At 35.4% G+C, this 13,475-nt stretch overlaps 1 protein-coding gene across 8 annotated transcripts in view; it reads left to right on the top strand.

Annotated features, from left to right (window-relative positions):
* The window catches only part of raly (RALY heterogeneous nuclear ribonucleoprotein), a 182,186-nt gene that overhangs the window by 133,974 nt on the left and 34,737 nt on the right, over positions 1-13,475 (top strand). For all 8 annotated transcript variants that reach the window (XM_073952772.1, XM_073952771.1, XM_073952770.1 and 5 more), the window contains 1 exon segment: positions 11,180-11,459. In XM_073952772.1, coding sequence (XP_073808873.1) covers positions 11,204-11,459 — 256 coding nt within the window. In that variant the 5' untranslated portion in view covers positions 11,180-11,203.

Genomic DNA, 13,475 nt, shown 5'->3' with positions numbered 1-13,475 from the left:
TATTCATGACCAAACTAGTGTGCAACTTAAGAAACTTTTTTTACATTTATTTTTGTAGTTCTGCCCAAACAAATATTTGTTGCATTTTTTAATTGTTTAAGTTCATTTAATTGACAATGTAAAACTGCTAGCTACGTTTGATGTTTCATTGTTGAGCTAAACATTTTTTTAGGGTCTCTGACACGTTGCTTTTATTATTTATCTTTATTTTATAAATCAGCATTAACTGTGTGCGTCATCAGGCAGTTTTTATGTTTATTATTTATTAGGCTCCCTCAAAACACACAGGCACACACATTTCCAGTGTGGATTATAATTTTATTTTAGTAATAAATTTAAAAAAGTATTTTTTTAATTTGTCAACTCTCGTTATTTCCTATATATGGATTTTGTGCTTTTATAGAATGGGAGTTTGTAAACCTATCCAAGGGCATGCACAGATTTTCAATACTTTTTTATTATTATTATAATTTTCCATATCTGTAACGCCTGTATTTTGGCATTTTTTTGCAGTCCACTTAGAATCCAACATGGAAATCAATGTTTGCTTTATTGGCATTGATTGTTTTGACATTCAAATGGCATTAACATGCCTGTGTTTTTATTTCTGTAATAAATATGTGATTTGTGATGGTTTATTGTGGGTATGTTGTTTACATGAAGAAATTTGTGTTACAAGTAAACAAAAATTCTAATAATGAATTATATTTTGAATTTAAATAGTATTTGTCTTGTGTTTACATTAATTTTACACTTGAATAGACAAAATTACAAGTTTCATTCATTTTAATGGGATTAATCGCAATTAATTTTTTTTAGAAGTGCGATTAATTAGTTGATTTTTTTTAATCAATTGACAGCACTTATATATATATATTGTTTGTTTGTTGAATATTTTTCTCTAACATAAATCTGTGTGTAGTAATTTTCTGGCCTTTATCGTAAGCTACTTTGTAAGATTAGTACTGACTAATTTAATCTATATGCACAAATATAATATTGTAAAGCATCCTGTAGAAAATATGAATTTAAAAGAGAGAAATTTGAGGGGTGTACTAATATATGCTAAGCACTGGATTTAATTCAGTTGCTGTGTGGGTCTGTGCCTAAGGGACACCTATTTTACTCCTTTTACAAGATGTACAATAAGCCTTTGGTGTCTCCAAAATGTGTCTGTAAAGTTTCAGCTCAAAATACCCATCAGATTTTTTAGTTTAGCCTCTAGAATCTGTCCATTTTTGGTGTCTGACTACAGTGTAGCTGTTTTTGTAGCCTGTGGCTTTAAATACAAATGAGCTGCTTCTCCCCGTCCACCGCTCTCATGTGTGTGTCTACTTCTCATACATCAGATAAACAGCAGTCAGTGATAGAAACAGACTCAGATGACGCTGAAATACAGCTCATTAGTCAAAAATACCAAGTAAGTTTATTTGATATATTTGTGGTGATATATTTGATATATTGAGTTTATTCAAGCCTTTCTGATATGATGAGTCACACACAAATGTTGTTTGCAGTGCACACACACACACACACACAAAAAAATATGCACATTTACTGACACCATGCCGCCGTAGTGATTATAGCTATTTAACAGAATTACAAACATGCTCTGTTTTAAAATGTTTTTAAACTTGGAAAACTTACAAAAATCACAGAGAGTTGTAACTAATATTTTAATCCCAGTGTATTTACAAAATAAATGTTCTGTTGACATGTGTGTTATTATAGATGCATAGAGCCTGTAAATCAAATCAGTGGGCGGGCTAAACTACACTCCTACGTCATAGTGGGCCTCAAAATGGGAGGGATTTGGATCCTATTTTAATGTTAGGAAATTTTTAAAAAGACACTTATTGTGTTGATATCACTCCAATATGACAGTGGAAACACTGTACCTACACACAGTTCTGTCCAAACATCTTACAAAAGTTGATTTTCATCTTAGGTGCTCTTATAATAATAAAAATGCTTGAATGTTTGGGGTTGTAAAATTATGCTTTCATAAGCTATTTGATTAATTTGAAAGTACAGTAAAAGCAGTAATATTCTAAGATATTACTATAATTTAAAATACAGTATTTTTGCTGTAATTAATTTACGGTAAGTCACTGTAGATTTTACTGGGAATTGTTAACAGTGTAGGGTTTAATTGAATCAACTTTACTGGGGGTAATACAAACACAATTAATTGAAAATATTATTAAAAAATCGACCCAACATTTGGGCTTGTCCATATCTGACATGTTAGAATGTTACCATGCAGTTTTTACTTTTGTTTTTGCATTTTAAACAACAAAAACATCCGCATTGATGCATCCTTGTTGTTCATTTTTAGTCTCATGCAAAATAACACGCTCGAATGGGTTAATTGTTTGAATGACATAATGAGGAAAAATGGGCACGCTGTAAACCCACAGCTCATTAAGTTAGCCGGAGGTAGTGTGAGTGTTTCAGCCGCTTGAATGCTTTCCGTCAGGATGCTGTCCAACATGGCATGATGGAGGAATCCGCTCCAGTGTTTCCCCAGTCTAATCGATCATTTCATTACCATCCACCGTCCCAAAACCTTTTGACACTTCCAATACCAAAGTCTTCAGAAACTCTTTAACAGGTGTTAATGAGTCCCGCAGAGGAAGGATTTTGCAGGCGCGTCTGAGCAAAGCAATGAATTGGCTGCGAGTGTGATGATAGCAGCAAAACGCACAGTTCAAAACCCTTTATTGCCCAAGTCATTATAAGAAAGACGGCGCGAGCTTCAAAGACTTGTACAATCCCTAGCCGTGTGAGATATACAGAGGCGCTCGTAATTAGAGGAGAAACGTCTCTTTCGCACTAAATGACCTTCCTGTTCCTCGCTCTGAAAATGTTGTGTGATTAGCGCTGTCAGAGGTCTGCACGGACTCACACAGACCTTATTTCTGTCGTACCTGGGACACAGTCAATTGACCCTGAAAGGTTTGCAGGGTGGTCTGATTTCACATTCAGCGGCTTTTCGGCGCTGCTAATAAGGAACAGCGGTGGGCCACTTCTACAGCGGTCAGAAACACCATGTCTTTTAACCTCAGACGTCTGTTCTGTCCTTATAATAAGGTACAAATGCTCTTCTTTTGTCCCTTTACCATAAAAACCATGGGAAGCCAAGCAGAGACTTCTCGGAGGAAAACTTTATCGATTGAGGGTTGCAATTCCAGCACAGCCTCATTGGAAATATGTGCCTCAGCCTCTAATTTTACAAAATATAAACATATAAAAATGCTCCGTATACATTATATTGAACATTTCAGGTGAGATCCATTAGAGGGTGCTGTCTACATTTTTGCAAATCTAAAATATGCTACTTGGGGTGCGTTTTGTTGACATTTTAGATATATGTTCTTCTTGTACTCGTCCATGAGAAGAAGAGTCTTGTACAGATCAAAGAGTAAATCACTGACCTAAACTCTTCCCTAAACCCAACCAATAGTGTTTCAAAAGCAAATGTAGGAGAAAAGTGCACTACGCACAAATAGTTTTACCTTGATTTTATCACTCTGGCGGTGACACGGTGGCTCAGTGGTTAGCACTATAGCCTCACAACAAGAAGGTCGCTGATTCGAGTTCCGGCTGGGCCAGTTGGCAATTCTGTATGGAGTTTGCATGTTCTCCCAGTACTGGGTTGTGGCTGGAAGGACAGCCGCTGCATAAAAACATGATGGAATAGTTGGTGGTGACCCCTGATAATTAAGGGACTAATCTGAAGAAACATGATTGAATGAATACAAATTTAGGTGAGAAATCCATTAGAGGGTGCTGTCTACATTTTTCCAAATCTGAAATACGTACATTTTGTTGTACGTTTCAGATTTTGGTTCTTCTTGTACTCGTTTACGAGAAGGTGAGGCTTATCGTACAAATCAAAGATTGAACCACTGACCTAAACCCAACCAATAGGGTTTTCAAAAGCAAATGTAAGAGAAAAGTGCACTGCAAACAGTTTTACCTTGATTTTACAGTGCTCTTATCTCATCTGTGGATGTGTGCTTTACTCTATTCAATCACAAGTACAACAGTGTGCAAGGTGAGCAACTGAGCAAACTGACCATACACTGTAAAAAGTATCTGTTAATTTACAGTTTTAAGGTTTTTTTTTTTTTTTTTTTTTACTTAATTTTCCTTTTGGTCCTTAATCTTTCCTCCAAAAGCTTTTGATGTTGAGAAGTTTGTAAAAGTAACTTTTATTGATATTTTTATTTGTTCAAGGTGATATATTGTCGGCGTTGGTGTTGTAATTTACAGTACAAAATCATGGTATAGGCCCCAAGCCAACCTGGTAAAAGGGATGGTTCTTTTGTTTTTCTTTCTCTAGTTATTTGCAGTTATTCGCCTCATTTTCTATTTAATTCTGAGGTTTAAATACTGCCTTTTAATGACATTTTAAGTACTTTTTGTTTAAATAGCTTGTCTTGTTGGATGTACCACAACATTTAGTTACAGATTTTGAAAAAAACATACTTTAAATACTAATTTATTACATGATTTATCGGTATAAATCATTGGATTCATTATTTTTATTTTAAATTAAAAACTGTAGCTTAGGTTCATTTATTTAGGCAAATACCAATTTGGCCAGTGCATTCAATGTTCCTCTCTTATTTATTTAAATAAATAAGTCAATAACCAATAATAATGTAGAGCTTCACAAGTTTTTTAGATTTTTCTCTTGTAAAAAAGTTAAAAATTATGGATAACAATAGTCTGATTAGTATTAAAATTAACTTTAATATTGGCCACCTTTGGTGCTTCACGCCTTTTATTGCTAATTTTTGGTTGCAAGAACAAGGTCCAGGATTTAAAATAAAAATTTATTTGTAAATGTTTTCTCTATTTCACAACAATACAGTAGGTCAGTAGTGGAGGACTACTTCACGTGTCAGATTGTATGTTTTCTTGCACAGATGTTCTACTCATGAAAAATTATTGTTTGCATTGGCCAAATCTGATTAGCTCTAGTCACGACGGCCAACAGAGGATTCCACTTGGTCTCATAGCCTTCTTCGATGGGTTATTTTCACCATTTATGATGGAATAGCAGTCAAAATAGGACAAATCAGTTGATGTATGGGACAAATTCTGGATCTTTGTCAGTGGAGGATGGGTCTTTCAAACCATCTGAACCCACCCTGACTACGGGCCTGTGGTAAAAAGCTGCCAGTACATTTTCCTGTTTTTTACAGACTTAGTTCTCTATACAATATATTATTTTTTAAACAATTTCTTGTCTCAAACTACTAAATTGGAAATAAAAATCAGTCTGTTAAAACTTCAATGTTGAATTTTCAACATCAGAAGTGGACAGAGCAGAGATCAAACAACCATAATGCAACTCACAACCGTAAATAAACAGAAAACGCCTGTGAATCACAAAACATGAAAACTGTTGACTAACAGATATCGTACCGTGTAGTTGTCCATACAGAGATAGATAGTTGAGGCAAACGTATTCACTTACTAATCATAGACATTGTTAAGTGTTTTGTAGTATTTTCTTTTGTATTGTGTAATGCAATGTATATTTATATAATGCGTTTATTTTGTAAGACCATACACCCAAAGTGCTTCACAATCATGAGGGGGGGGTCTCTCCACACCACCACCAGTGTGCAACATCCACATGTATGATGAGACAGCAGCCACAGGACAACAGCTCCAGTGCGCTCACCACACACCAGCTATTGGTGGAGTGGAGAGACAGTGATACAGTCAATTCGATGGCTGGGGATGATTGGCAGGCCATGATCGTAAGGGCGGATAGAGGGACTTTAGCCAGGACATCGGGGTTACACCCCTACTCTTTACGAGAAGTGCCATGGGATTTTGTAATGACCACAGAGAGTCAGGACCTCAGTTTAACATCTCAAAATCTCTGAAAGACGGCGCCCACTGACAGTGTAGTGTCCCCTTCACTTTACTGGGGCATTAGGACTCACACAGACCACAGGTTGAGCACCCCCTGCGGGCCTCACTAACACCACTTCCAACAACAACTTAGTGTTCCCATGTGGTCTCCCATCCAGGTACAAACCAGGCTCAGCCCTGCTTACCCTCAGTGAGTAACCGGTCTTGGGCTGCAGAGTGAGAAGAAAACTGCAATAAAATAATAATAATAAAGTTTTACTGCTGAACATTAAAGAAGATATTTGGAGAATATCGGTAATCAAACAGTAGACAGATGTATGAACTTTTCATCTTACAGAAGCCAGTGTGTATAGGCAACTACCTGGTTGCCAGCATTCTTCAAAATATCTTCTTTTGCTCTGAAAAGATGAATGAAACTTTGGAAAAACTTTATAAAGATTAGTTTTTTTTCTTAGAAGAGACACTGCGTGTGGCTTTATATGATGACAGATTTACTACGATTTACAACACACATGCTGTAGTAAACAAGGACATTCACATCTATTTATATGTAGTCAGTGACAGGGGGAAAGCATGCACATAGCACATAATTCATAATTCAGCTTCTAAATCATCACCATCGCCCTGTCCATTTAGTAATATTGTCCATTTTAAGTCCATAACAACTTAGGTGCTGTTTACACTGATGGATTTAAAACGTGAAAGTTTTGTTATGGTTATGCCTGATGTAAAGCAGTCTAAAGCATCCTCGTTTCACACACAGAAAAAAAAAAACATAGTGTTGTGAAAATGCTGGAGACTTAGTTTGGAAATGCTACACTCTAAAAAACATTGAGTTATTTATTTAACCCAATGGTTGAGTTAAACATATGTGGTGCTTTGTTGAGTTATTTTTAACCTTTATTAGTTTATTTATTAATAACTCAGCCAGTTGAGTTAAATATTTGGTGCTTTGTTGGGTTATTTAAACCTTTATTTGCTTATTTATTTAATAACTCAGCCAGTTGGGTTAAAATTTTTGAATTTCAACTATCAACTGATTTAACAGACACAAAACAGCTGTATTCATATGCATGTGTAATGATGCTTTTTCATTATAAAGTTCATTTAAGCTATAACTCAATAATGTTGTTTTTTTTATCAAATTACCTTTCCGTGTCGTGTTTTTATATCCTTTTCAACCATCCAAGTCCATCTTTTAGAAGCGTTAGGATGTGGTTAAAATGTATTGTTCTAAGTGGACACTAAGTGGAGCCTGCTGCAGCGGCTGGACAGTCTCTACAGCACACAGAGCTCCATATTCTGCTCCATCAACACAGGGTTTTCTGCTTGCACAGCACTCTCTGCACTTTGTTCTGTTTTTTTTCATTGTTTGTGATTTCTAATTTATTTTAACAACAGTTTCTGGATCTAAAATGTTATGGAAATAAAGTATTTTCAGTATTTTTGTTTTTTTTTTAAACTATGTTATTTATTTAGACAGCCATAATTATTAAATTAATAGTAGTACTAACAATAGTAATACCAGAATGAAAAAAATAACATTTAATTAAAATAACCCATTGCACTGGATTAAATTATATAACCCAATGCATTGGGTTAAAATAACCCATAGTTGGGAAGGTGCTATAATAACATATAGTTGGGTTATACAGATGTCACTACTTCAATGTGTTCCTTTTGCCGCCATTCATACCGCGGCGATGACAGTAATTGGTGCGCCAGCAGCTTTTGACCACTGGGTGACACTTTAACCACAGATATTCAGCTTTGCCTTTTCACAAAACTAAATAGATGGTTCTGCATGTGTACCTTATGTGATGTGATGTGTTCGATTAAAATATTACATTGTATTGTGTGTTTTTGACCCTACAATTTAACAGAGTAGTGTTCAGTTTCAGTGTAGACTGAGTAAAATGCAGACTTTTGAAATCGGAGGCTATTCCAAAAACTCTCTGACTGGTCCTCTGGTCTATTGTGATATCATTTATCAAGCCGCTGACCATTACATAATCAATAGGTGGCAATGCAAACAAAATATGTGCATGACCAGTGAGCTTGAATGGTCTTGTATCAAGTGTTTGACAGTATGGTGCATGGATGGAGATCGTTATTCTAAATAGTTTTTAGATTTTTGGATTACAATGTTTTTCCTTTATACAATCAAAAAATCTTTAGAGGGCTTAAAATTTCACATGAGAGCTTATAATTTTGTTGGGTAATACTGTAAAATTACAGTACAGCTCAGTAGTCAAACTAGCATGATCAAGATCTAGAGTGATATAATATATACAGTAGAACCTATATATGTGTAGTCTTAAAGGTGCTGATTTTGCCCTTGAGCAAACATTACCCTATGAATCATCCCGATCACGGACACCCCCTGACCTACATATCGTCTAATTAATGAAAACATGATCAAAGCTCTCCTGACACCAGCACAGCACATCTGATGGACTCCATTTCTCATGAGCAACAGCGGATACAGCCTGTGCAGTAAAAGCAGACAGCGCTGTAATTAGCACACTGATCAAAGTGTTAATGATAGGCCGTAAGAAAGAACAATCACACATCAGATCTCTGTACAGTCGCCGCTGTTTGTCCAAAACTGTATTGGGAATCAGCTGAGGGACACCTTCTGCTTTAGATTACTCAGGGCTTTTTAATTCTTCAAATAGTTCACTTTTGGTCTACATGCCAGGTTTGTTAGTGATTGTTAGTGAGTCCTTCATTTTATTTCTACTGCTCATGGTTGAAAATAAAATTAATGAATGTAGTAAGAGCCACTTGTTCAAAATGGCGTTTAATGCATAGTAGCACTGACACTTTTCTCTGTTTTAATGTTTTACTATATTTTATTGATATTTCTTGTATTGTTTTTGCATTGTTTGCTTTTTAGTTGTGCTGTATAATTAGTTTTTGACGTAAAGCGCTTTGGTCAACCTTGTAAAATTATTTATTTACTTATTTAAGGTGAAAATTAAGTTTGCACACAATTCAGTTTATTGTTTTAAATAATGTACATTTTAATTGAAACTTCTCAGTTTGTCTGTATTTACAATTTCTGCCCCATTCACATCAGTGTTAACACTTTCCATTCAGAGGTGTGTTTCCCAAACAACAACGTAACTCGCAGCTGACCCAAAACTCGAAACAAAACCCGTAGTTTCTCTGGCGCAGATACATCGCTTGAACCACGTTAGTTATAACGTAAAATGCCTATAATGATGCTCTAAACTGGATGGAGTAACTACTTCTTTAGAGAAAAAAAACATAATTTTTTTGTGCAAATTATATTGTTTTACACAAACACACATTTAAAAAAAATCCAATATTAGATTTGGTAAAAACACTTGCAATCCATATTAACTAAAATATATGTAAATGGCACAGAGGGTTTATGTTTGCTTTACTAATATTATTGAGAAGTTGAACATTCTAAAATCACTTACAAAAGCTAACACGTATTCTAATATGATATAAATCATATAAATAAGGCTATTCATTATAAAATGAAATGTAATATTTATTATTCATTAGAAATAAAAAAAATCATACTTATCATTATTATTAAGTATGATTTTTTATGTTTTTTAAGTCTACTTTTAAGAGCGCAATTGTAAACATAAAGATCGCTAAACTGAACTGTAAAAATAGTTAGAAACATCTAATTACACCTAAGAGAGATGACCTTAATGCTTTTTTATTTTTAATCATTGCAACTTTAGATGTTAAAATGTTCTAAATGAATAGGGCATAGGGGGGATAAGTGGGAATTGAACACAGCACCATGTTTCTAACTACAGCTCCAGAGCTGTAGATGCGAGTGCTCAAGTTTGTGACGCAGTTTGCGAATGTTCATTGGAGCGACGGATTTGGGAAACGGCAAATCAACAAACTATGTATGTAACAACGGAACTTGCGACCTTAGTTGGCTAACGATTGTTTTGGGAAACAGACCCCAGTTTGCGAATGTTCGTTAGAGCGACGGATTTGGGAAACGGCAAATTAACAAACTATGTTTGTAACGAAGGAACTTGCGACCTTAGTTTGCTAATGATTGTTTTGGGAAATGCACGGCAGTTTGAATGGACGACGTCAAACGTTGCCAAACTAAATTGTAGATCCGTTGGCATCGCAACAATTGTGTTGCTCGCTGCAGAAGTTGTAAATTCCTCAACTTTTTTTAGTACCATTGAAAGTGTCAGCCAATCAGATCACTTTATGCAAATACCCCACTTCAGACAGTAGCCAATCACGGACTAATTTTATCAGCCCCAACTTCAGACACGCCCACCTTCAAGTGTTGACGCTGAAGTCCTGTTTAAATTGGGTGTTATAGTTACGTGTTTCAGCATGACATCATTTTTTGTTTTATTCTGCAAAATACAGATGAGAAAAATGTCATTTACAGACCATTTTCAACCAGTTGTTTTAATTTTCAGACATTTTCATGTTTGAGGCTTGACTTGAGGCTTGAGAAACCAAAGTTTGGTGGAATAACTCCATACTAACTCAATGACAGAAAATAAAAACATTTGTTATTTAAAACAGTTATAATTTCTGAGGGGAAAGTGCTCTAAATGACAATGTTTTATTAGAATGTTTTAACATCTTTATAGAATAAAACCAATACCAACTGCAGACTCTCTCAGAATGAATCATTTGAATCAGTGAGTCATTAACTGCAGATTTTCCCTTGAAAATAAATAAAGCTTCAGTAAAAATAGAGCACTTACAGGCATATGTTTCAACAATTAAATCAGCCCCAGACATAATCTGCATGTGCTTTACTCCCAACCGCACACTGAGAGAAACCGAAAGCAAATATGTAGTGTGGTATTTTAAATGTTCTGTAGGTGTCGGGGTTAAAACAACAGGGTGCTACATGTGGCTGCACAACAATGATAGTGATTAAAATATATTTGTTTTAGTGAGACGAATCTCATTATATTTTTGAAGTCAGGAGGGGGGAGTAAATGGCCTGCGGACTGGCAGTTTGAGACCCCTTGGTTTGGGAAACCAGTATTTGGTGGAATAACTCAGATTTTCAATAATAGCAACTCAAAGTATTTGTTATTTTCAACAATTTCTGGCGGGGAAAGTGCTCTAAATGACAATGTTTTTATCAGGATGTTTATTCACATCTTTATTAAATAAAACCAATACTAACATTTTACTCAAACATAATAAACACATAATAAAACTTGTTTTTTTTTATTGCTGTATAATATAAAGCTATTGTTCTAAACTCACATGATCTTTTTTGTTTTCTCTTCAGATTGGAGTTCACATCTAATCCAGGATGTCACTGAAAGTCCAGACGAGCAACATCACCAACAAAAATGACCCCAAATCTATCAACTCACGTGTGTTTATCGGCAATCTGAACACAGCAGTGGTGAAGAAGAGCGACGTCGAGACCATCTTCTCCAAATACGGCCGCGTGTTGGGCTGCTCGGTCCATAAAGGCTACGCTTTTGTTCAGTATGCTAACGAGAGACACGCGCGTGGAGCCGTCATTGGAGAAAATGGACGCGTGCTTGCTGGACAAACCCTCGGTGAGTCAACTCTACTGATGTGTTATGTATTTAGTGTTGAAGTACACACATTAAGCACTTGAGAAACAGCACAGATAATAGTACAGATACAATAAATAGATTTTGCTTGAGTCTTTTAATTTAAACCTTAAAGTCTGTGTGAACTGGAAGTTGCTGAGACTTTTATTAGATTTCTTCTGATGTACTTCCACCTGAAACTGAATATTGAGTAGGGGACGGGGCTTGCTTTTTGGCACATCATTCCCTTTTGGCAACCTAATGGTAAGAGCAGTAAAAATATTACTGCTCTTAAAGTTGACGTTAAGAGAGAGGGGTCGACACTCTCAAAAGGTCATTTGAATCAGTGAGTTGTTAACTGCAGACTCTCTGAATGAATCATTTGAATCAGTGAGGCCTTAACTTCAGACTCTTTATGAATGAATCATTTGAATCAGAAAGCCATTAAGTGCAGACTCTCTCTGAATGGATCATTTGAATCAGTGAGGCCTTAACTTCAGACTCTTTATGAATGAATCATTTGAATCAGAAAGCCATTAAGTGCAGACTCTCTCTGAATGGATCATTTTAGTCAGTGAATCAATAACTGCCGACTCTCTCTGAATTAATCATTTAAGTCAGTGAATCATCAACTGCAGACTCTCTGAATGGATCATTTTAGCCAGTGAATCGTTAACTGCAGACTCTTTTTGAATGGATCATTATAGTCAGTAAATCATTACTGCAGACTATCTGAAGTAATCATTCAAATCAGTGAATCATTAACTGCAGACTCTCTGAATGGATCATTATAGTCAATGAATCGTTAACTGCAGACTCTCTGAATGGATCATTATAGTCAGTGAATCGTTAACTGCAGACTCTCTCTGAATGGATCATTTTAGTCATCGAATCATTAATTGCAGACTCTCTGAATAAATCATTTAAGTAATTGAATAATTAACTGCAGACTCTCTCTGAATTAATCATTCGAATCAGTGAATCATTAACTGCAGACTCTCTCTAAACAGATCACTTGAATCAATAGAATTTATCTCGGAAGAATCAAACACCGCTATCACACTTATAAGTTGATGATAATTTCTACAGTTCAAAATAACTACGCCACATACTGTATATGGAATTGAGTAAAAAGTACAAGATTGTGTTCAGAATGTCGAGATGTCAAAGTAAAGTTTCCAACAGATGCTTGTAAACATGCTCACAAGTATACAGAACATACAGTGGTGAAGTGAAAAGTCTTAGTTTCTGCCCATCGTCAGACATATTCAATGTGTGTGACTTTTCTCCAAGGTCAGAAAAGTGCACGACTCTTGCTGTAGGAGTAAACTGACTCTTGCAGCCCTGTGGATTGTTTGGTTAGTATGCACTATGACTGCTGCCAAGAGCAAACCTCATGACACTGAAGCGGTTAAGATTAATATCTATTGATGACAGTGTCCTGTGGCCACCATCACTGCCGAGGGTCAAAGGGAGGTCAGTCTAGTGCACTGCAAGTCGATCAACAGTATATGATGGCCAATGTGGCACCAGCGTCGTTCTCCATTCTTCAGGGTTCTTGACCTCGGTCCGTTCCAAGTTTGTGTTTTCCATGTATTTGCTTGTGCTGATTATTTTGCAATCGAACTAGGGCACTTACTAGAGGGAATCATGCACTGTGGTAGGAGTTCAGTTCAGTGTGGATGTGTTTGGAATGGAATAATAGTGTACTGATTACTGGATACTGCATGCTGTTATTTATAAACAGTGGAGAAGAATGCAACAGTTATGTTGCAGGAATATTAAAGGTTTTTAATGCCAATTTGCTACATAATAATAATAATAATAATAATAATAATAATAATAATAATAATAATAATAATAATAATAATAATGGAAATACAATAAATATATAATAATTATTTAAATATAGTGTGTATATATATAATCATAACTAATCATAATCCAGCAATGTATAAGATATAAATACTCATTTCATATAATAATATTAACCACAATAAAAATAAAATTTAAATATTT

The sequence above is a fragment of the Danio rerio genome, chromosome 6, assembly GCF_049306965.1.
Source record: "Danio rerio strain Tuebingen ecotype United States chromosome 6, GRCz12tu, whole genome shotgun sequence".
Lineage (NCBI taxonomy): Eukaryota > Metazoa > Chordata > Actinopteri > Cypriniformes > Danionidae > Danio > Danio rerio.
The sequence above is the reverse complement of the archived record's forward strand: the minus strand, read 5'-3'. Positions and strand labels throughout refer to the sequence as shown.